Source organism: Dasypus novemcinctus, chromosome 21 (assembly GCF_030445035.2).
Source record: "Dasypus novemcinctus isolate mDasNov1 chromosome 21, mDasNov1.1.hap2, whole genome shotgun sequence".
NCBI lineage: Eukaryota > Metazoa > Chordata > Mammalia > Cingulata > Dasypodidae > Dasypus > Dasypus novemcinctus.
This window is the reverse complement of record NC_080693.1, coordinates 47,353,291-47,377,894: the sequence shown is the minus strand read 5'-3', so window position 1 is coordinate 47,377,894 and position 24,604 is coordinate 47,353,291. Positions and strand designations below refer to the sequence as shown.

The 24,604-nt window shown below is 44.1% G+C and overlaps 1 protein-coding gene and 1 long non-coding RNA gene across 2 annotated transcripts; one reads left to right on the top strand and one right to left on the bottom strand.

Moving 5' to 3' along the window:
* Positions 1 to 2: 2 nt before the first annotated feature.
* MKS1 (MKS transition zone complex subunit 1) lies at positions 3 to 13,201 on the bottom strand. Its single transcript, XM_004461300.5, has 18 exons — positions 13,053 to 13,201; positions 12,552 to 12,661; positions 11,380 to 11,450; positions 10,561 to 10,716; positions 9,403 to 9,500; positions 9,116 to 9,244; positions 8,738 to 8,842; positions 7,985 to 8,093; positions 7,371 to 7,427; positions 5,820 to 5,862; positions 5,509 to 5,574; positions 4,012 to 4,082; positions 3,588 to 3,657; positions 3,376 to 3,483; positions 2,584 to 2,717; positions 1,990 to 2,072; positions 1,808 to 1,905; positions 3 to 1,708 (listed from the first exon to the last, which is right to left on the bottom strand). Exons 1-18 carry the CDS (start codon positions 13,130 to 13,132, stop codon positions 1,617 to 1,619), a joined length of 1,680 nt encoding a protein of 559 aa, XP_004461357.1. The 5' UTR covers positions 13,133 to 13,201; the 3' UTR covers positions 3 to 1,616.
* LOC139437149 (uncharacterized) lies at positions 12,803 to 17,013 on the top strand. Its single transcript, XR_011646847.1, has 3 exons — positions 12,803 to 12,850; positions 14,155 to 14,308; positions 15,468 to 17,013. It is a non-coding gene; the product is annotated as an uncharacterized lncRNA (long non-coding RNA).
* Positions 17,014 to 24,604: the final 7,591 nt, after the last annotated feature.

Here is a 24,604-nt window from a genome sequence, read left to right as displayed (position 1 = left end):
TGTCCAGCACCATAAAAACAATTTTTATGTACAAAAACAAACAAAAAAATGCCACCTGGAAAAGAGCAGGCATTGCCTTCAGCCTTCAGTTACTCCAGAAATAAGTTGTGTCTCAAACTCAGTAAGTCCCAACTATGCAAGGAGGCAATCCTGGAAAAAGCAGGCTGAGACTCACAGGCATGAACTTAAGATTTTCCTCACCTTCGTTCTTCTTTCTTGGGCCTCCTTTTTATTTTTTTATGTATTTTTATTTATTTCTCTCCCCTTCCCCCTGTCCCCCCATTTTATGTTCTCTGTGCCCATTCGCTGTGTTCTTCTGTGGCCACCTGCATTATCCAGTGGCACTGGGAAACTGCGTCTCTTTTTTGCTGCATCATCTTGCTATGTCAGCTCTCCGTGTGGGCAGCGCCACTCCTGGGCAGGCTGCACCATTTTCCCCTGGGGCAACTCTTCTTGTGGGGCACACTCCTTGCACGTGGGACACCCCTATGTGGGGGCGCCCCTTCACGGCATGGTACTCCCTGCACGCAGCAGCCCTGCGCGCGGGCGAGCTCACCACACGGGTCAGAAGGCCCTGGGGATAGAATCCTGAACCCTCCATATGGTAGGCGGATGCTCTATCAGTTGAACAATATCTGCTTCCCTCCATTTTTTAAAAAATAAAATATTATTGAAGTATATCATTCCTATATGAACATACATAAACAGTAAGTAGATAGGATAAGTTGCAAACTTACAAAACAAACATGCACATCATCATACAGGCTTCCACACATCACCCCACCACCACCACCTTGCACTGTTGCGAAACATTTGTTACGAACTGTGAAGGAACATCATCAAAATATTGCTAACTATAGCACATATCTTACGTTTAGTGTATTTTCCCCCAACCTACCTGATTACTAACATTATGATTAATGTTAATAGTATTAGATATATGTTACAGTTCATGAAAGTACTTTCTCATATTCTGTTAACCACAGATCATCTTCCCCCACTGGATTCCCTGTTATACAGCCCCATGCTTTGTACAATCCATTCAAAGTGTGTACTCAGTGGCTCTCATTTTCATCACAGAGTTGGGCTGTCATCACCTCAGCTAATTTTAGAATGTTTTCATTACTGTAAAGGAAAAATCCCATGCTCCCTTATATTCCCATTGTTGTCCCTTAGAAATAATACCTTTTTTGCCATTGCTGCAAAAATATTACAATATTACTGTTAACTATGGCTCTTGGGCCTCCATTTTTAAAGAAGGTTGTGGAGCAGGAAATACCTGTAGTACTCTGCTACTGGAACTGTGAGACAAACCAGAGAAGAGACTGTTTCAACAACAGAACTAAATATGGGGTCATCCCAAACTCGTGATTCCCATTTCACATCTGAACTATGAAGAGGAGGGGACCACATGGGGGCCACAGGGTGTCTGGCTTTGTTTCCACACGGCAGGGAGAAGACCCTGCTGAAGTCTAGGCCAGCACTGGGGTTTTTCCCAGCTCTTTTGGTTCTTGGCAGGTAAAGGTGATTTCTAAAGGGCAAGACAAAGAGGCTGGAGAGCACCAGCCTTAGCTATCACTAGTCTTCTCTAGCACGGAGGGCCAGGTTGCAGTGAGCTAGGAGACTGTGGTTCCAGAGGGGCTCACGAGGTCCTGGGGAAGGCTTTCTCGGGCCTCCTGCATGCGGCGCCGTGCTCGATGGAAGGCCTCTGCGAGGGAAGCAGATCCAGGAGTCAGCTGCCATGGTGAGGAAGGAACAGGGCCAAGGCTGACCCTGGGTGGTCAGCAGGTGGGAGAGGGGCACCTACCCAACACATTGTGAATGGAGCTCTGCTGGCTGAAGCCTTCCAGACGGTCCAGCACACTTTGCATCTTTTTCCGGAGGGAGCTCGATTCCAGGAAGGCCCTGCAGGGGAGCCCACCACTCGGTCACTGCTGTTGCCAGCCCTCAGGGATAAGGAGTGCTAAGGCAGTGGGCAGGGTCACTTGCCTGGACTGCTGCAGACAGTGGAAGCGGAAGGTGACACTGCCTGTGGTCTCTGTGCAGAATCCAAAGCGGCTCAGACGCTCCCCCTGGGGGATATAGATGAGATAGCAACAGGCTTCTACAGTCTAGACCCCAGGCGCCATGAGGGCTCACTCTCACTCTTACTCGTAGTCTTGGGGAGAAAAGCTCAGTTGGGGAAATCTCCTTCCATCACCCAGACCCCATCACCTCAAGGGTAAAACTGGGCTCCTGACTGTAAAGAGGGAACAACCCAGTCTCTTCTGGAATAAGCAGTCACACCTGTGTCCTGCCAAGCCTACCCACCCGATTACCAAGGCCTTCACTGATGAGGTGGAAGGAGTATGTGGCTCTGACCAGGCCAGAGGGAATTTCTGAGTAGACTATTGTCCAGGGACCCCCTAGGAGGGCAGTATAGATATCTGTGTCTAGGTCAAAAAGCCAGCCACAGGAAGGAAGGGGAGGAATAACCCTGAAAAATGAACAACTCAGAGGCCTTAGCCCACATCCCACCTTCTATGAACAGAACGATGGGAGCATACGTTCCGAGCATGAACTTTCCCCAGGGACAAAAGTCACCTTGAAGGTTCCTGGTATCCGCACGTAGGAAAGATCCTCCAGTTCCAAAGACCCGCCAATGAAGAACCTCCTCAGCTCAGCCACGGTGCCGAGTTCCATGGGTCTCCACGTGGAGACTGTCAGGGTGTGTGAGCCTACGCAAGGGAACACAATGGGACTCCTGGTCCCGAACCTACTCCCCAGCAACGCCACAGGCAGAGATGCCACTAAAATACCTGACGTCTGGTGAAGGTTAGCATGGAGGTAAAGAGCAGCCATCTCGAAATCAATCAGACATAAACTCACATCTCTGCTCTGCCAGTTACTATTTGTGTACCCAGAACAAGTTTCTTAACCTGACTGCATCTCATTTTCCTCATCCAGGAAAATGGAAATAACACCATCTACAACTTACAGAGTGGCTGGGAGCATTAAATAAGAAGCACTTAGCACCTGTTTGGCATCCAATAAAAGATAGTCACCATTATTTCAAAGTGAATGCTCACCATTCAGTATATATATATATATATGGCAAGAGCCTATTTTGTCAGGAAGCTTCTCCCTCAGGCCATAAATCAAATCAGAGGAACTTGGAGCAAACAAGAGAGACCCTCAGGTTCCTCACCCTCAGAAGTCACCTCCAATTTCCCTTAGTTGTCTCTAATGGCGGCAAAAAATTCCTCAAAGAAGTCATGAATCTTGCAAGTTAAACGTTTCTAACTTCTAATTATCCCTATTTCTCACCTGAAGCCATCGAATCTTGTTCCTAGGACTAGGGCATGGACCACAGGAAGGGCGGGGACAAGGGGTTACCTGGGGTGCCAGGCAGCACCACGGCCCCGTAGCCTTCCACACGATACCTCTGCCAGAAGTCCAGAGAGAGAACCTCAAAGTAGAGCACAGGCCACTCGGGGACAGCATCTGGAAACAAGTGCAAGAAACGGCCAGATCACGGAAGGCCCTCAGCAAGAGGGGTCACCAGCTGAGGGGACCCAAGGCCTAGGACCAACTGCTGACCTACTCACCAGCAGATTCGTCCTCATAGAGGAAGGAGGCCTCCAATGTGAATGGGTAGGAGAAGTAGGCCACCTTGTCCTTAAAAAAAAGGAGCATTATTTCATACTCAGCCTCACAGGATGCGCAAGGCCTCACTTAGAATGAGGTCTCCCTGCGGCCAGTTATAAGAGAAAAAGGAAAATGGGGCACTTCCTTCTCAGGTAAGGGATAAGAGGATAAGAGGGGAAGGAAGACCCAAGTACCGCTGCTGTCATTCTCAAAAAGACCTAGAGAAGACCGCTGGACCAGGCAGCACGGCTCTGCAGAGCCCATCCAGGAGGACCCAACTCTGCACTCCCCCCTAGAGTTCCTGGCTATTGGCCTAGCAAAGCTTCAGATGCCACCCAGAAGCAGATTTCTGTTCCCTTCCAGAGACCCCCCAATCCTCCATACCATTCCCAGATATTTGGTGGCACAGGTCTGTGTTACTCCTGAGAGCTGCTGGAATGCTGGACTTGACCAGTCTGAAAGCCAAAGTCATATATAATAAGTTCACATGGGAGGAGGGCAAGTAGTTGAGAAAAAAGCAAAATTCCTTTATTCATTCATTCAATCAACCCATCATTCTTTCACCTATTCAATCATTCATTCATTCATTGAGCATTTATTGAGTGTCTACTATGTGCAACATGCTGGCAATGGGGATACCTTAGTGACCACATAGAAAAGATTGCTCTCCCTCAAGGAGCTAATATGCTAATGTGGGGATCCAGACAGCAAACCACCCAACAAGACAATATCAGGTAGTGACAAACACTAGACTAAAAATAAAACAGGGTGAAGGGACTGGGGAACTTGGAGGCTCATTTACATTGGGTGGTTAGAGAGAGGTGACACTTACACTGAGACCTAAACATCAAGAAGAACCAGCCATGCAAATATATGACAGAAAAGGGTTTCAGGCAGGAAAGAGTCCTCCCCAGGCCCTAAGCTAGGAATGAACTTGGCAGGATGAAGAACAGAAAAGAAAGTATGACTGTTACATTGTAAGGGGGAGAGAGGCAGAAGCCAGCTCATCCAGAGTCAGGAGCTTAGATTTTACTCTAAGTGGAAGGAAAGCTGTTGGGGTTAGGTTTTAAGTCCAAGAGAGACACAACTGGTTTACTTTTTTAAAAGGTCAATTTGGCTACAGTGTGTGTTCCAGATGCATAGTAAAAGGAAGTAGAAAGGAAGCAAGACAATAAGTAAAAAATAGATTGCACTAGACAAGAGATGATGGTGGCTTGGTCTAGGGTTATAGAGAGAACAGACAAACTCAGGATATCTTTGGAAGATAAAGCTGACAGGAATTCTTGACGGACTGAATGGCTGTGGGGAGCTAAAGAAAGTGAGGAATCAAGGATGTTTCCTAGGTTTTTGGTATCAACAACTAAGTGGATATGACACTGCTGTTCTGCTAAGATGGGGAATATCGGAGAGGGCAGATTTAAGAGAGGAGAAGGAATCAAGAGTTCTTTTTGGTCATGGTTAAGCGGAAATGACAAAGCAGAAACTGGATTTGAGTATGGAGGTCAAGGAAGAGGTCACTGCTAAAGATAGACATCTGGGAGTCAGAGACATATAAGTGGTATTCAAAGCCATGGAACTGGATGAAATCACCTAGGAAGACTATAGATAGAGTAACAGAAAGCCATATGCTACTAATGAGATAAGAAGAAGAGTCAGAAGCCAAGAGAAAAGTTTCAAAGAAGAAAAGTCAACTTGTCAAATGCTTCTGAGAGATCAAGGAAAGTGAAATCAGAGAAATCACGACCTGATCTGGCAACATGAAAGTGATTTGTGACCTAGAAAAGAACAGTAAGAGTACCAATGAGGAATGGGGGCTGACTGAATGCCTTTAGAAAACTGTCAGAACGGGTACAAAAACTGAGGCTTAGGACTATTACTTACTGGTAGTCGGCAATTCCACAAAGAAGTGAACGTAGAGATTGTCATACTCATAGCCTTGAGCTGAAACTTAAAGAGAGAACAAGAAATGATTTCAGCTTGTTCTCCTACCACCTTAGCACCCAACCCAGCACCAATGGGCCTACACTTTTCTAGAATCAAGTCCCTCGAGGGTTCTGTGTTTCCAGGAGAGAATAATGCTGAGTTTCCCAAGTACTGCAGATAACCCAAGGCCTCCACCAGGGTGGGTAGATTCCTTCTCAGCTCCATTTGAGTACTTGCCCAACCATCAGGAGACCTGTCAAGCCACTTACCTACCTCTCCATTTACAAAGAGCCGGAGGGCACCCGGGACAGTCTAAGGTGGAGAGAAGTGGGAAAGGATCAGGAGGCCTGAAGGGAATCAGCTTTTCTCCTCCAGCCCTGTCCACAGAGCTGAAGACCTGACCTGATTTCAGACCCTGGCACATTACTACTGTACTTCCTTCCCCATTCTGCCACTTCTCCACAAATCTCTTTCCTTCATTTCTAAAATTCATAAAGTAGGGAAAAAAGCACATAAGTTCACTGGCAGGGAGGGCAATGTGGTATGGACAATTTATAAGAACAGCCAAGGGAAGTAACAACTGCCCTTTCAGTACAGCGGAAAGCTCAAGACCCCTGTTGCCTTTCGATGGCTGAGGTCAAGAAACGAGCGGGCTTTTCTTTTTAAATTATTTATGTGTTGTATCTACTTTTTAATATTGAACCCCTTGTTTATGCCATACAAAAATAACAAAAGTGTTGTTTTTTTTAAGAGAAAGGGAGACCCATGGGTGATTCTATCCTTGCTTCCAGATCTGTAAATGGAACCTCTGGAATGAGGGCAGACAAAGAACAGGATCACAGAATAACAGGCCTAAACTGTTGTTGCTGCTTTTTGGTTTTTTGTGCTTTTTTAAGAGCATAATTATTTGGCAAACAGAAATTACACTTCTTCCTTTTCTATAGGGTACCTAGGAAAAATATCCACATGTAGGGTGAAGAAGGTGTTTTTCTCTTTGTATTTTTTTTATTTTATTTTTTATTTTTTCTAAGATTTATTTATTTATTTATTTATTTCTCTCCCCTTCCCTGTCTGTTCTCTGTGTCTATTTGCTGCGTGTTTTTCTTTGTCCGCTTCTATCCTTATCAGTGGCACTGGGAATCTGTGTTTCTTTTTGTTGCATCATCTTGCTGTGTCAGCTCTCGGTGTCTGCGGCGCCATTCCTGGGCAAGCTACACTTCCTTTTGCGCTAAGTGGCTCTCCGTATGGGGTGCACTCCTTGCACATGGGGCTCCCCTCCACTGGGAACACCCCTGCGTGGCACGGCACTCCTTGCGTGCGTCAGCACTGCAGATGGGCCAGCTCCACACGGGTCAAGGAGGCCCGGGGTTTGAACCACGGACCTCCCATGTAGTAGATGGATGCCCTAACCACTGGGCCAAGTCAGCTTCCCTATATTTTTTATTAATTATAAAATAATACATGAATGTATTATCACTTCTGAAAAAATTCAAAACTATCTGGGTATAGCGAATTCAAAAATCCACTACAAATCCCTCTCACCACCTGGCACCCATTTCCGAATACCACCCCACCTCAGAGAAAGCCACCATTAGCATGTGTGTATCCTTTCATACTTTTTTCTATGCAATCACAGTTCTACATCAATATGTAATTTTTTAAACACATAAGGACTATCCTCTATACCTGATTCTTTGACTTCCCTTTTCCACTGATGAGTATGTCTTGGGGTCCTTTAAGAGAGGCACCATTACTCATGTGTGGTCAGAAGGCTCTGGCTAAACACAACTCCCAGTGCTGCAGGAAGTCGAGCTACTCACCATCTCGAAGTCAGTGCCCACAAGGCTGTTGAGATACTCCTTGTGCCGACCATAAAGCTGAAGAATCAAACCAAACCAAAACTCAGGATGCAAGCCAAAACATCCCAGGGTTCAGTTCTGAATGAGATGGCTAAAAGGAGCAATGGTGGGAAATGCCAAAGAGAGCTGGACAGCTAAGCATCCCAGCCACTGCCATTTTTAAAGTGAAGGACAGAGGCTCTGGAGTCAACTAACCTGGGACCAAATCCTGGCTCCAGCACTTACTTACAAGCTATGTGATCTTGGGCAGACTGCTTAGATTCTCAATCTCAGTATCCTCATTTATAAAATGGTAATAAATAATAGCATCTACCCCACAGGATTGTTGTAAGGTCTAAATGAAACAAGGTATGTGAAGTGCCTAGCACAGAGCATGGTAAGTGCTCAAATAAATGGCAACCATTATTATGTTACAAAACGAACAAAAGAGGCTATGATATGTCAGCAATGCTTTTGGGTCAGGAGAGGGCGCCTAAGAGCAAGGCTTTTCCCTAGCAACTGCTGACATCAACCTAAGACTCAGCTCCCAGGCACAGAGACTCATCCCCCAGTACTTGGAATGAATTAGCTCTTACATCCTTGAACACACGCTGTTCCCGCTCCTCCTCCTCTGGCTGTGCAAGGGAGGACACGTTGTCAATCGTATACTTCCACAGCTCCTGCTTCTCCCCCTCTGTCTCAATTCTGTAAGTTCAAAGCCACAAAAAGGACCAACTCAGGTAATAAGAAATAGCACTCTCCAGACCTAGTCCATGGATGCGCCATCACTCGTCACACACCTCATTAGAAATACGTGATGATGGAAATGGCCATGATGATGACCAGGAGAGGGAAACAAAATGGTAAAGCAGAGAGCAGATTCTGGACCCAGAATCTCTAAGCAACTCTAAGCAACATCTCTGGAGGCCCACTTCTCTCACCTGAAAAATGGACAGGTTGGTCTAGACGATTTCAAATGTACAATTCTGTTATTCTAACACAGGGACGAGGACCAGCCAGCATAAAGAAAAAGCCCTGGCTTGAGCTCAGCTCACACTGTCTGGTCAGTCCTTGTATTCAACAGCCCAAAGAACTATTTTCACTTAAATAGGACTACTGAAGTTACCACTTTCAAATTGGTACAATTGTTCACTTTCTAAGAAAGGGCCTGCAATTTCTTAAGGGCCTATGACCCAGAATAGAATATGGACCCTTGTCTGGGAATTTAAAAATTAAAACAGATAAAGGGCTTTCTGAGCATCTCATCAACTAGAGGCAAGAAATGATGCCAAGGGAAGGAATTTCAGCATCCACTACCCTTTTCTAGGGGCCCTTCCTCTTCTCCTCACCTGTAGGGTCCTTTGAGTCCAGTGAAGTCAGGTTTCACGGTGATGACACCATTGCTGTCCACCTTCAGAGCACAGAGGACCTGTTCATACTTCTTATAGCCAAGCCTAGGAACCAGGAAATCAACACCAAGGTTCAGGATCCCAGGACCCACCTCCAAGGAAAGAGGAAGAGGCAGTCAGCCCACTTCAAGGGAGAGGACCGAGGCTGGAGTGAGAATTACAGTGGGCAAAATGCTGTCTTCCAAGTACAAGTAAGGAGAAAAAGAAGAAAAAGTCCTCCATCCCAAGTACCCAGGGATGACTACAACAGGAAGGTGCTGGTTAGTCAGAGAAGAAAAGAACAAGGACCTGAGCTGGGCCAGGAGAAGCGTCACTCACTTTCCATAGGGCCCCAGGTCTGCCATGATGTACATCGTCTGAAGAGGCGTGTTGATGACATGGTTGTTCCTGACGAACTCTTCTGAGGGCTCCCAGGTGATGAGGCGTGACTTGAGGATGCCACCCTCCCTGAGAGGCACAAGAAGGGTCACTTCCCCAGAACCCTCTAAAGAGTCCGAGGGAGCAACACGGGAGCACACCCCAGTGGAGTCCTTTCCAGAAAGGGAAGCTCCAGCAGCAGACAGACTGGGAACTCTAGTGTGGAAGGACAACGCACTTGCACTTACATCCCTCGCCGGTCCTGCCGCCGCCGCCTGACATTGGCCATTCGCTCGACCAAGAATGATGGCACCTCACTGGCTGCGGTGGTCATTTTCTGACAGTGCTGGAAATAGAGAGTAGCCCTATGAAACCCACCTGATCAGGGCCACACAGGCCAAGTACCTGGGGCAGGCTTCCTTCTGAAACCTCCTCTGGGACCTCAGCCTAATGAGTATAGTCACCTCATTATTATACATGCTAATGGAGGAAAGCAGAGGCACCAATGACCCAAAGAAAATTCCTACCAGGCCACGGTTTGCCTAAGATTTTGGCAGTATTTTGTCCTTCAGAAATGAGTTTATTTATGCTAATATTAAAATCAGTCTACACTCTCTGAGCACATACCAACAAAAACTTGAGTGAATTTGCCTTATAGATGTGGTGGGAAGGTGCCAAATGGGGATAAAAGTATTTTATGGGAAAGCCTCACAGGGGCAAATGAGCACAAACTTCTTTTTTATTTGCTTTTCAAAAACAGACCAATCTTTATATGCTACCAGCCCACACTTCTTCTCCTAAAAGGAGGCCAATCTTTCAAAAACATTCATGTAACCCCTGCTCCTCACAGAGAACTACAAGGTCAGAGTGAAAAAGCGGAAAATACAGGCTCTAACCTCAGGGAGTTTACAATCTCACTGACAAGACAGAATAGTGACTGAAGAAAATGTTAAACAAATCCACAGGATATTCTGGCACAAACAAATCGAGGCCATTCCCCATGGCTGTCCAGAATTCCTCTTCAAACCCATGCACTCAGAGTCTTGGCTGAACTTTATCTAGATTATTCCAAACCCTACCTGTTCTGTCTCACCTCGGGATGCATGAAAGAAGTCAGATTCAGTGACTGTTTCTTCCCATTTGCAATGTGCAAGTCTATCACTAGAGAGGCTGGTTCCCACCAGCTCCCACAGACCCTCCAACAGGCAAGAAGGGAGCGGAAGTCATGCCACCAGTAGACTGTGCCCACTCTACTCCAGCTTGGCTGCCAGTAGCACACAGCAGTTTCTGGACAGGCTACCTATCTCCCCATAACAGCTTCTGATTTAATACTCAAACCCAGTGAGGCCAGGAACCTAGGGGCGGCAAAGGAGAAGGAAGCTATAAGACCTTGGAAAGAACAATACCTCCTCCAAGTTGGTGTACCTATCAGAATCAGTATAGGTAAAGATTCGTCGGTTTCTCCTGCCACCTGAGTTCTCCAGATGCAGGATTTCTTGGCGGTACTGATGATCCAAAGGGCTCTGACAGGCTGCTTCATTTTGGTACAGGTCTACCTCAAACTGAGGTCATCATAAGAAAACAGAGATTTACTGAGAACACTTCAAACTCTGGTTCCTATCACTTTCTAATTAAATCAGTTCTATAGAACAGATGCTACTTGACATGTTTTCATAATCTACTCTCATTTATCCAGGCTAAGAGAGAACAGGAGATCCAAAGAATGTTTGAGCTAAAAGGAACCAGAGTGATGGTCTAATCCAACTCTCCGGTTATAGAGTATATGTGGTCCAGACATGAAAAGTGCTTTATCCAAGAGCATAAAACTGGCAAGTTGCTGTCAGGATTTGACACCAAGTCTACCTGAACCCAAAAGCTGGGCTTGCTTTTCACTATGTTACACTGCCCCTGAAAATGTAACAAGGCAAAGTATAAATGGTTGCAACCTTTCTGGGAATCAGTTTGGCAATATGTACCAAGAATCTTGAAACTAATATTTTAATCTAGTATTCTACTTCTAAGACTCTAATTTGATAAAATAATCTGAGAGCAAAACAAGGTCTAATACAAAGATATTCACTGAAACTATTTAAAATTAGTGACATGGGTATGGGGCGCCTTGCCAGCAGCCCTCTCTTTCAAAGTGGGGAGTCCTTCCCTGCTGCTAGCCAGGTGGAGGTGGACTAAGTGGAGGTAAATGGAGTAGACAAGTCACACTGGCTCACCTGGCTAAAGAGCTTCTCCTGCCACCCAACCACAACCTCCTCCTCTTCATCTTCCTCTGGGCGGTGTCCACCTTCAAAGATGACAGAATGTGTCAATTGCTTGAGCTAAGCCAAGACCACTTCTTACTCCCTGCTTGGTTATAACTAAAGTTCCTGCCCTTTCATTTGCCACAAAACCAGTCGAAGTTCAAGAATTTATTACATACTCACTCTAGAAGAGTCTAGAGAGGCTGGGCATGTACTCTGGTTAGTAGGTACAAAACCTAAGATTAGAAACCCAAGAAATCTTAACCACTATTCTAATTTAAACTAAAGGTGGTCCTGCCTTCCAGGACTTATTTAATCTAACTCAGTATCAGGGGCTGAAATTTAGATATAGGTCGACAGCCCTTCCTTAATCCTAACTGTGTGCATTCACTAGAAATGAACCCTGAAGCTAAATATCTAGAAGCACAAAATTTTTAAAAGATTAAAATCTAATCGACTCCTGGCTAAGTATACCTTTTTCAGAGATACATGCTTCACAAACCACCAGCCCATACACTTCTTCAGGAAAATTTTTGAACAGACACAGAAACATGATAAAATCAGAGAGAATGGTGACCTAACACAAGCATACAGTGCTCTCTTCCTTACTCTTCTGGCTTCCCAGATAAGGAAAAGTGCAATGGCACTGCTGATACTAATATGTATATTTTTCAAGCAGTCCCCAACTTTAAAATGGTCTAGAAAGGCATTTACATTTTTATTTAGAGCTTGGAACATATTTTTTCTTAGGAAAGAAAAAAAAGGCCACAAATGGTATTTAAGTTGCCAGGCAACTCTAACATTTATAAAGTATGGCTTTGTTATTTTACTACATATAACCACAATTCAGATCAGTATCTTGATGGCAGGAATCACGTCTGATTCAATTTTCATACACAAAGTAGTGTAGTAGTTAAAAGTGTCTGGGTTTAAATCCTGGCTCCAAAATTTACCAGCTTTGTGATCTTGGGCAAGGAACCCAACATCTCTGTGCAGTAGTTGCCTAGTCTGTAAAAAAAAAAAAAAAAGTGCAGATTTCTCACAGACCACAGACCTGTGGGTCTACTCTGTCTTAAAAGGTAAGTCTACCACACCAGGCCCTTCGCGAGACCCCGGGGAGACCGCATGATCACCAAAACACTCACTGGCGCTGGGGTGGGGTCGAAAAGTGGCCAAATTTATGAGGTCCTTCCCGGGCTGGGCAGCAGGCTGGTACTGGAGAAAGGTGTTTGATGTGATTCTTTGCAGATGGACTCTGTCAAGAAAAGAAAAGCCCAAAATATGCGTTACAAGACACATAACCAGGAACTGAACACAGCAAGGATGGAAAAAACAAATCACAGGAAGGAAGGGCTGCCAAGGTGTGCTGGGTGCAGGAGACTGACAGGAATTGAGTAGGGAAAAGACTGCGAGGAAGCTGGGTGAGACAGGAGCCTGAAAGGAGGTAGGTGGGTCTGGAAGGTTTGCTGGGAGGCTCGAAGCAGAGAGGCGTCCGGGTAATGCAGAGATGTAAAGAGACCAAGGAGGACTTGGTCAGGACTGCAGACGGCAGTGGGGGGCCTCGGAACACCGAGAAGTTCACTTCAGGCTCGAATTCTCTAAGGAGATAAAAGCACGGAGTCCCCATGCTACAGCCGTGCGACTACCGGAGGCGCAAGTTGCGCACGGGGTCCCGGGAGCGATACACGGCCTCCGAGCTGTCAGTACTCCAGACGGTTTCCGCCATGACAGCAGCATCGCGCCGCGACTGCGCCGGAAAGCGCGCCGTCCGCGTTCCCCTAGCAACTGAGACGCCGTGTTCGGGCGGTGGGGGGGGGGGGGGGGGGCTGCGCGCGCAACTCGCGGTTCCCGCCGCGGCCGCGCTGCCTGCCAGCCCGCCTGTGCTCTCCAAGCCCCATTCCAGTGCCTAAGCGCGCTCAGGGCAGCGTTCCCCCGGGTCACCGGTACCACCTGTGTGAACGAAGCTAGCTCACATCCAAGGCCGAACTTGCTGTATTTACAAATGAGGAAACAGACTCAGCCATCAGCCCACTTCCTACAAGTGGAGAACCGTGATGGGTTCTGGACCCAGGTGGCCTGCGTCCTTGCCAGCTACTCTTCATCAGGCCACACCGCCTTCCACAGAACATGAAAACTTTGGTCTGAAAATTGATGAACGCTGGTAAAGAATGCACCCATTCTTTCCAAAGGAGTCAGGGAAGGTGATGGCACTTGCCCAGACACGAAACTATATTCTTGGAGAGGGAAATTCATTAGTCCTTGTGTTGGTATTCACCAAACGAGAGAAAGAAAAAACAAGGAAGTAAGCAAGGGGAAAATGTCATTACTAAACCGATTCTTCTGCCGTGTGTGTTAGTACTGGATTATTAAGCCACCTTAGAAACTGCACTGGCCTCCTGAAAGACTAACAAAGTGCCATTCAGAAGCCGTGCTTCGCTGAACTGTCATAGGCAGTACAAACCATAACTTTGAGCCGCTCCCTGGCACCCTGGGGATGTCAACATTTATCAGCCTTTGACATCTACTTTCCCAACAGAGTAAGCAATTGTCCCCCTGATCTCAGATCTCATGCCATTTGATTTATGGCATTGGGAACCCTGGGACACCATAACCCCTATTGTGTCACACCAAGGATTAACCATAATAACAGCACCATTTGTTTAGGTTCTAATACAGCCAGGGCACTTTGCATTTTCACTAATCCTCAAAGAAATTCTTCAAGTACATATTGTTATTCCCATTTAACAGGTGAAGTTAGTGAAGTCCAGGGGGTTCAAGGTCTTGGTACTACTAGAAAATGGTGAAGGAGCTGCAATTGCCGCCCAAGTTTATCTTTTTCTGAAGCCTGAACACCTTACACAGCCTCATACCTACCAGTTTATGGGAAACAGTTTTCAACCTGGTAAGTAACGATTTCAACAGATGAAACCATGGAGGAAGAATACTAGCTCTTATGTTGAGTTCACTCAAACTTTTCCTTTTACACTTGTGAATAGACAATTTAATGTTATAACCATATCAATCTGACATAGTTATATGCAAAGTAGTTACATACTACATGGTATGGAACTGTAAGCTATTTATAGTAGTCAGCAAAATCAGTATTTTCCTTATATAGATAACCTAGGTTTTTCAAGTTTTGTCTTTGTTCACTGGTATCTATAAATCTAGGATTCTTAAAATGAGTGGCCATAAGTGGAGTTCAAGGAGTCTATGGACCCCTTTCCTAGAACTGGGTGTGGGGGGGGCATTTTCTGGAAAGAGTTCATGACTTTTACCAGATTCTGGAAGGAGTTCATACCCTGATATTAAAAATGGTCCTACTACACTCATATTCTAACATCTTGTTCAATATCAAAGGTTTAGATTATATAGTTCAAAGGCCAAAATCCCATGTGCTATCACCAACAGCCCCCCACAACCCCATCATGGTCAAGTCTACTCTGTGTTGTCCCTAAAATAACACCAGCATTTGTATATTTTTTTAAGTTTAGAAAACACTTGCACATATCCTATTTCATTTGATCTTTACGGATCATATTTATAGGTATTATTGTCTTCCTTTTACATGTTTGTAAACCAAGTCATTAATTGAATTTCCCACAGCCACATGACTAGGGAGCATAGAGTCTGGACTTACCTCTAAGATGTTCTGACTCAAATCTATGGGCTCTCCTTTGAACAGTGCTGCCTCTTTAAATGCACTCCCATCCCCAACCCCTCCCCCAATTTTTCCTTTCCTGAGCCACATCAGAACCCCCACTATCTGATTTCTAGACTTAATATAAAAATATGGTAATCACTACCATGTGGTATTGGCATAAAGATAGACATAAAGACCGATGGAACAGAATAGAAGGTCCAAAATAAATCCATACATATAGGGTCAATTGATTTTTTTTTTTAAGGTGGTATCAGGGATTGAACCCGGGACCTCCTACATGGGAAACAGGTGCTCAACCAATGAGCTACATCCACTCCCTTCAATTGATTTTTTTTAAAAAAACCTTTTTTGGTATCACTTTATTTTCATTGTTGTTGTTTTCGTTTTTTTTTTTTAGGAGATACTAGGGATCAAACCCAGGACCACATACGTGGGAGGCAGGCGGCCAACCACTGAGCTACATCCACTCCCCCTCAACTGATTTTTGACAAAGATCGCAAAGTAATTCAATGAAGAAAGGACAGTCTTTTCAACAAATAATCCTGAGACAATTGGACATCCAGACAGTAGGGAAACACATATATACACACACACACAAACACAAAACACAGAAACCCTCAACCCCTTACCTTGAAAATTTAATAAATTAAAGCAAAATGGATCATAGACCTAAAAGTAAGAGCTAAAACTATGAAATGTCTAGGCAAAAACATCAGGGAAATCTTTGAGACTCTGGCTGGATAAATATTTCTTGCATAGAATTCAGAAAGAACAAACTATAGAAGAAAAGATTGATAAATTGGTTTTCATTAATATTAAAAATATCTGTTCTTTGAAATCACTGTTAAGAAAAGGAAAATACAAGAAACAGTCTGCGAAAAATATTTGCAAAACATATATTTGATAAAGGACTTATATCAGAATATATAAAGTACTCTTAAAACTCTGTAGTAATAAGACAGTCTTATTATTTCAATGGCCAAAAGATCTGTTTTTTGGGAGGTACTGTGGATTGAACCCAGGACCTCATATATGGGAAGCAGATGCTTAACCACTTGAGCCACATCTGCTCCCCGACCAAAAGATTTTAATACTTCATCAAAGAGACATATGAATAGCCAATAAGTCCATGAAAAAATGCTCTACATTATTAGTCATCAGGGAAATGCAAATGAAAACCACAATGGGATATCACTACACACCTATTGACTGGCTAAAATTAAAAAGATGGACAATACCTGTTCTTCATGACATTGCTATGATGGATACAGGCCATTATACATTTTGTCAAAACCTATAAGATTGTGCAGTGCAAAGTGTAAACCATAATGTAAGCTATCGACCATGGTTAGTAGCAATTTTCAGCATGTATTCATCAATTGTAATAAATGTACCATACTAAAAAAAAAAGGTCCACTATGAGGATAATTTATACATTTAAGCAAATCAACATGATTTACATATTTAGAGAAGTGAAATTGTTCTGTATGAAATTGCAAGGACAGACACATAATGTTATACATTTGTCAAAGCTTATAAAACTGTGCAGCACAAAGTGTAAACCATAATGTAAACTCTAGACTTTGGTTAGTAGCAATGCTTCAATATTGGTTCATCATTGTAACAAAAGGTACCACCCTAACATAAGATGTTAATAGTAGGGGAAACTATGTGTATGGACGTGGGAGGGTTGTATGGGAATTCCCTGTACTTTAGGTATAATTTTCTGTAAATCTAAAACTTCTCTAAAAATAAAGTTTATTATTACAAAAAAGAAAAAGACGGACAATACAGGGTTGGTGAGGATGTGGAGTAACTAGAACTTTCATACCTTGTTGATCAGAAGACAAAACAGTACAGCCATTTAGGAAAATGGATATTTCTTATAAAGTTAAACATTTATCCACCATCTGATCCAGCAGTCCCAATCCTAAGTATTTACTCAAGAGAAATGACAATAAATGTTCACGTAAAGCCCTGTATGTAAACTTTATTCATAATAGTAATAATGGGAAACAGCCCAAATGTACACCAATGTGTAAATGTCAAAACAAAGTATGTAATATCCACATAATGGACTATGCTCTGCAATAGAGACAAAAGAACTACTGAGAGCTACATAAAGCAACATGGATGAATCCCAGAATCATTATGCTAAGTGAAAGAAGATAGACTCAAAAAGGTAAATAGTATGATTTCTTTCATATGACATTCTAGAAAGGGAAAAACTATAGAGATGGAAAACAGATCAGTGGTTGCTAGGGTTTGGGTTTAGGGATAGGGGTTCACTGTAAAGGACCAGTAAGGGAATTGGGGGAGTGAGGGAACTGTTCTAAATGGAAATGTGGTGATGGATACGCAACTCATTGCATTTGTCAAAACCCACTGAACTGTGTATCACAATGAATGGATTTTACGCTGTGTCAATTTTTAAATGATTTTCCAAGTTGTGGGACCTACCCATAGTAGAATTGGAACTGTGGTAAATGAATCTATCTGTGTCACAAGTGAATCCCATAACCACGCTGAAGGGGATGGTGATGAAAGGAGCCTACCTAAGGAACTTTGGAAACATCGTTGTTTTGTTTTTTACTGGAAACTGAAGACCAAAGACAACAAGAACTGTCTACAAACACTGTTCTGCAGTTGGTAAATTTGCTTCTCATAGGGATATGGGTTAGTGATTCTGAAAATAGTTTATATGTATACTGGGGTTGAAAACCTAAGTGAATATGTTATATATAATGAGAGCCATATTTCTTGCTGTCAGAGAAAGAAGTTACAAAAAGAAAAGGGGAGAAACTTAGAATGAACCCTGTGGTGCTGGGCTGGAGGTGGAGTTAGCAGTATCATGGGTATTAAATATAGACAGAATCAGAAATAAATATAGATAGGTATAAAGGTATGCATAAGTTAGTCTCCACACATATTCCTAGCTCTGTCCACTGAGAGAGCCTAGAATGAGTGATTCCCCAGTAGAAATGAGCACACCTAGAAACCAATAAAAAGAAAACATCCACTTGAGGAAGTGGCTGATTCTTGGCGAAAGAGCAGAATGAAACCTCCTAGGCACCTCTGGGCAAGGTAACTCCCAAAGCCAAGGGCAGTCCTGAGAAGGGAGTAGGTATGAGCTGTTAGCAGTCAACACCCTCAGCAGCAGGTAAAGGAGACCTGGGTAGGACACCAAGAGCATCTGCGATAAGCACGCTTTGGGGAAGTGATCCCAGGAAATGCTGGCTTGGGAGTGGGGAAGTGAGAAGTTAAGGGAATGAAAACTAAAGCATGCATTATCAAACAAGTTCCACTGAGGGCACCTAGAGCTTAATCACTTTGAGGAACTCTGGCATGTGGTGTAGACTAGAGGTTCTCAGAGTGTACTCATGGGTGAGGAGCTATGGGCAGGGCACCGACATTATCTGCCACAAATATATCAACAGATTATTTTACCATAAGATGGATGCGTTCTGGGTCACTTGAGTCCATTCTCTAGACTCCCTGTTTTACTCCCACCTTTGGACTATGGTAAAGACAGAAAAACCCAGGCCAATTTAGGGCAGCAGGACAGTGAGTATCCCACATTTTCCCAGGCCCCTTCCAGGCGGTGTGCCAACAGGTAGAACAGGTGAGACACATGGGCATTACCACACAGACGTTACCTGAGTCAGTAGGGGAACAAAATAGGTCAACAGTCCCCAGAAGCTTAGCCTCTGAAGCAGTTTAGTCATATATCCCAGTAAGGTCTCAAATGCTTTTTCCCAGGATACATACTAAGCGTCTGATACTTAATTGCTTTTATCTTAGGCAGATCAATTTTTCTCTACAGTGTGTTCCAACAGGTTAGCCCAGGTCTCCAATGGCATGTCAAGACGTGGGACAGTAGGAGTGTTCTAGATAGCAGGACGCTGATGATATTAGTTCCTATGGGCTCTTCTCTCTCCAAAAAGAGGTTTCCATTTTTTAGAAATACGGGACCTTTAAAATTCACCATCCATCACCCTCCCTTTCTTGGTATTCTCCTGGGAATCACACAGAAATTTTTCTCTGAAAAGTCCCAAGAAGTCAGTAGTCTCTCCTGTTTCCAGGACTTCTTTTCAATTGTAGGATTTTTTTTTCAATTTCTCTTTACTATATAGTCCACTGACTTTCCCAAGGTAGCAGTGATCTTTTAAAGTTCAATAATTTTGAGTTAAGGTTTTGGCTATTGTCTCGAAAGAATCATTTGGCTCCAGCTATTGGAGATAAAAATCTGTGGTGATGCAAATTACTTTATGTAAAGGATTCTCAGCAATACTATATGAGCCCTTAAGTTGAGATGGTTATGAGTTAATTAATTCCATTCATTCAACAAATATTTGTTGATGGTTGTTTTTGTTTGCTCAATGCTGCCAAAGCAATATACCAGAAATGAGTTGGCTTCTAGGTGGAATTTATTAGATTGAAATCTTACAGTTCTGAGGCCGTGAAAGTGTCCAACTCAAGGCACCATCAGGGATGCTTTCTCTCCAAGCGCAGCTTTGGGTGATCAGTCACATGGCGGTGTCCATTCAACTCTCCCCTCTCCTCCCAGCCTCGCTCCTTTCAGCTTCTGGCTAAAGTGGTTTCCTCAGCTCCCAGGGGCCTTCCCTTTCAGCTTCTGAGTGCGTCTCTGTCCTGTAGCTTTTTTTAATTTTTTAAAATTTTTTTGCGTTTGTGGCATTTAATCCTCTGTTTATAAAGGACTCCGAGAGTAAGAGGATTAAGACTCACCCTTGGTCAGATGATCTAGTCAAAAGCCCTTAACAGAGGTAGTTTACTCAAAAGGTCCCACCTACAATAGGTTTTACATGCACAGGAATGGATTAGCTTTTAGAACAGAATTTTCTGGAGTCCACAAAAGATTCAAACCAGCACAATGGTCTTCTACATGCCAGGTACAGCAGTAAGCTCTGGGGATATGCAGTACACTAAACAATCCCTGAGCTCATGGAATTTACGTGAGACTGACAACAAACAGAAAAGTAAAATGTATAGTACAAGGCATGGTGGTAAGTTCCATGAAGAAAAATAAAGCAAAGAGGGATGATAAGAATTGTGAGTGGGGAGGGGAGCAGATGTGGATCAAGCAGTTGAGTGCCCGCCTCCCATATGGGAGGTCCTGGGTTCAGTTTCTTTAGTGCCTCCTAAAGAAAACAAATGAGCAAACAACGAGCAAACAATGAGCAGACAGACAAGGGAGCCAACTTGGGGGAGCCTATGTGGCTTAGTGGTGGAGTGCCAGCCTCCTACATATGAGGTCCTGGGTTCAATCCCTGGTCCTGGTACCTAAAAAAAAAGAAAGAAAGAAAAAAGAATTTGTGGGAGAAGCCTTTTTAAAAGGGAACTCAGGAAATGTTCACTAACACTGATGTTTAAGCCTATCCTTGAAGACGGGGGGAGTGAGCCATGTGGAAATTTGGGGAGAGAGCATCAGGCAGAGAAAACCGCAAAGGCAAAGCTGGGTGATGGGGACACGAGTGTACATTATATTACTTATCAAATATATTATAATCCTATGTAGACAATTATTATAATATATATTATTAATTTAAATCTGGTTATAAGCACCCACTCAGCAAAGCTGGTGAGATGTCCATTGTCAGTCATTACTGGCAGTGCTTCCCACTTCTTGGACTCATTGTAGAGTCCCTATGCCCTGGAAAAGGGCCTTCAACCCATTGTGGTCATGCTAGGATGGTCATGGCCCAAGTCCACAGCTGCTCTTTGCTCACTGCCACCATTTTCCACATGACTAACTTGGCCCCTGACACCACAGCCTTAGCAGCCAGGCATCAGCCTTAGCAGCCAGGCGTCAGTCCCACCAGAGGTCCACCCCCTGCACAGGAGCCCAGTGAAGGTCCCCACTTCTGGGTCATGCACCTCAAAGGTAACTAGCAACCCCTCCATCCCCACAGCTCGAGGAATCCATCTAGTCCTCTCTCCATTCTCCCTGCCTCCTCCCAGTACCTTCATGGAGCTCAGTAGGCAGGCCCTGGGAGCTAGATTTGCTTGTCAATTGTGTCTTTTTGTTCTTAGTTGGTTGCTTGGTTTATTGTTTTTTTGCTTGTTTGTTTAGAACAGAGTCTTGTGGGAGTGGATGTCTGCTTCCACGTGGGAGGTCCTGGGTTCCTGGGTGTGGTTCTTGGTGCCTCCTAAAACAAAAACAAAAACAAACACCAAGCAAAACAAATGAAAAAACCAACTCCAAGAGCCGGTGTGGCTCAGTGGTTGAGCGCCCAGCTTCCCACACAGGAGGTCACATAGAGGTCCCGTGTTCAATCTCTGCCCCTCCCCGACCTAAAAAATAAAAAATAAAAACAACGACTAAAAACTCAGGGCTTGTTAATCTTCTGTGAGGCAGGAAAAATTCACCCCTCCAGGACACAAAGGTTTGATTGCTTTCTTGAGGGAGGGGGTAGATGGAAAACTACTTTCATCCTTTCAACAGAAGAAAATAGATCTCAATCAGGTTAACTCCCACATAAACATCTCTAGAATACTTTCTTGGCTCTCTACCTCCAGTCCCTATCTCACTCTAGGTTACCAGTAGTTCTTGCCTAGATGATTGTAGCAAGTTCCCACTTGACCGCTCTGTCTCCAGTTTTGTCCTTTCCAATTCATCCCCATTTTGAAGCCAAAGGGACTTTTCTAAACCAATAATCTGATAAGACTTAATGTCTTGGCAATTAAGGAACTGCCATGTGACCTAGTTCAGGCCTGTGAGATGTGAGAAAAAGTTTGCCTAGGTGTCTGGGAAAGTTATTCCTTGTCTCTATGAGATCCCCTGCCTTCCTCTGGACATGGATGTGTGCCATCTTGCCTCCAAAGGAAAGATGGAGTCGAAGCTTGAGGAGGCAAAGCTAGGAGAACTCAGGGTAAAGGAAGTCAGGCTCAGGAATTAAGTAAGTCAACCTTGAAGTCTGCCCTATCTCTGGACTTTTTGTTAGAGGTGTTTTTATTATTGTTTGTTTTTTGCAGGGACAGGGGATATTAGAGATGAAAAAAAATATGAAACAAATAGTATAATGACCCTCGATGTGCCTGGCATCCAACTTGAAAATTTCCTCATTAGGAAAACCAATTAGTAAAGATTTTTGGTGATTTGTAGCCATAAACACTTGCTAAGTGATGCAGAATTTAGTGCCAGAAAGTAGGAATACTACAATGAACATTTCTTAAGCTTGATGAAAATGGCCGAATTGAAGAGAAAGGACTAGACCCTTGGCTGGGAAATTAGCAGTCCTATAAAGGTGCTTGTGAAATTGCTGGTTTTGCTGCAAGAAATCACCTGGGGGATCTTACTCAATGCCAGATTCTACTTCAGTAGGTCTAGGATGGCAACCGAGATTCCACATGCCTAACAAGTCCACGGGCGACGCCGAGGCTGCTGATCCCTCTGCGTAGCAAGGAGTTAAACTGCAGCAGCCTGGAGCAGAGACCACGTGACCCGCAGGCCGGACATTAGGAAGCTGGTGGAGAAAATTCACGACATTGGATTGTGTTCTCAACATCTTGTAGCCCTCGGTGAGGTTCTGTAAGAAAGAAATATGGTTAGCCTCACACTGGCCCAGGTGAAAACAGAAAGGAGAAAACACTTCTCTTTAAGAGAGCTTTTCTCTGCCTGTGGACTGCAACACAGTGGCTGAAATGTGATAATGTGCTTATGTCTATCTGGTCACTTTTTAATCCAGAGTCCACCCGTATACGCAGAATGAATGCGTGGATGAAAACGTGAACTCCGTATAAGAAAGAGCTGCTTGATAATTACAGCCACCCAGCAATGAAGCGGATTGCCTTGTAAAGTGATGAGCACCCCAATTCAGGAAGTGTCTAAGCAGCTATTGATGACCATCCATCAAGGATGAAGTAGAGTCGTGCTTCTCCAACTTTAATGTGCATAGGTATTACCTGGGGCTCTTGTGAAAATGCAGAGTCTGATTCAGTAGATCTAGGTTTGGGCATGAGATTCTGCATTTCTATAAAGCTCCCAGGAGCTTCTGATGCTGCGGGTCCTTGGACCACCCTTTGGGTGGCAAGGATGTAGTCGGAAGTTCTACAAGATGTAGACAGTTCAATTGGAGTAGTCGTTTCCAAATTTGCCTCCATGTTAGACTCACCCAGGAAATTTATCCAAAATAAAGATTTTTCAGCTCAATAACAGAGATTCTAATTCTGTAGATCTGGAGCAGGACCTGGGCATCTGCATTTTTAACAAGCTTTCCCATCGATTCAGACAATTTTTTGAGCATTGAACCAGAGGCTTCCTAAATTTATTTCAAATGCTAAGCTTCCTTTTCTCAAGAATCGGACAAATATAAATCAGGATGGGGGCAAGGCAATGCTAGGGCTAAGAGTTCCCCACCATATTTACATACTGAATAGCACTGGGGTGAAAATACTTCCTTGTTATTTATGAGTCCCAGATCCACGCTTGCTCCCTTTCATGGGAATTTAGCATTTCTGTCCTTTTGCAAAATAGATTTATCTTGTGCTCTCAAAATATCTCAGTTAATGATTTCTTCAGATCCACTGACCCATGGTGATACAACATAATTACATTAAATGGAGGTACTTCCAAATTGGGTTTCTTGGAGAATTTTTCAGAAGACAAGATAAAAATAGCAAGGAAATCTAGGGTTTTGTGACACATTGAAAATATGTCACAAATAAGAATTACCCTAAATGAGCTCATTTAAGCCATGGTCTTTTGCTCCAGATGCAGAGTTGAGTAGAAAATCACAATCCCTATCTGAGGCCATACATTTTTATTATTGTGGTAAGCTCCAGAAGGGCAGATGCTCATTGAGGTTTGAGCAATTCCAAAGAATGGGGCCATGCACTGTATTCTTATCTAGATGAAATGTCCTAACTACAGCATCACACTGGCTAGTCTTTCCTGATATCTTTCCTGTTTCTCTTACCCACTTATCATTATTCTCTCTTGTGACATAACCACATATGGAAGGTTCCTGGGAGCAGGCAGGGGCCTTGTTCTAGAACTCGGAGTCAGAGCTGGAGGCTGGGCTTCCAACCAACTGGAAGGTTCAGGAGAAAGGACAGTGGAGGAGAGAGGATGTGGAATCCAGGGGAGACCGTGCTGGGCTGCAGGTGGCAACCGGGAAAGACACGACTTAGGGAAGGCCTGGAAGATGTGCCCTGGCGGGTGTCCTGACAGGCAGGCCCAGGCCTGGGGCAAGAACATGGACAGGCACATAGGAGGTGCCTCTGGGTGATCTGATTGCCCCTCCAGTGTCCTCCCAACACACCAAGGGTACTCTCTATCCCAATGTGAGCACATCTGTCCCTTCAACCTGATAGTCTTCCTTCCCTCCTCTATTCTCTTAAACTCTACTCACCCTTCATTCTCAACTCAAACTACCCTTGTTCAAGGAAGCATCCTCCCACCCCCTACTGGGTTAGGTCCCCTGTTATATGCCCTCACATCAGTCTGTAACCTATTTCCTTGCATTACTGCCATTTGTAGTTGTACAACTAATTGTGTGAGTTTTATCATTATTA

Coding starts and splice junctions, on each gene's coding strand:
- MKS1 (XM_004461300.5), bottom strand. CDS start 13,132: ATGGCGGAAACCGTCTGGAGTACTGACAGCTCGGAGGCCGTGTATCGC. Junction 8,843..9,115: donor GACCTGGGGCCCTATGGAAA/GTGAGTGACGCT, acceptor CCTGGTTCCTAG/GCTTGGCTATAAGAAGTATG. Junction 3,484..3,587: donor CTATGAGGACGAATCTGCTG/GTGAGTAGGTCA, acceptor ACTTGTTTCCAG/ATGCTGTCCCCGAGTGGCCT.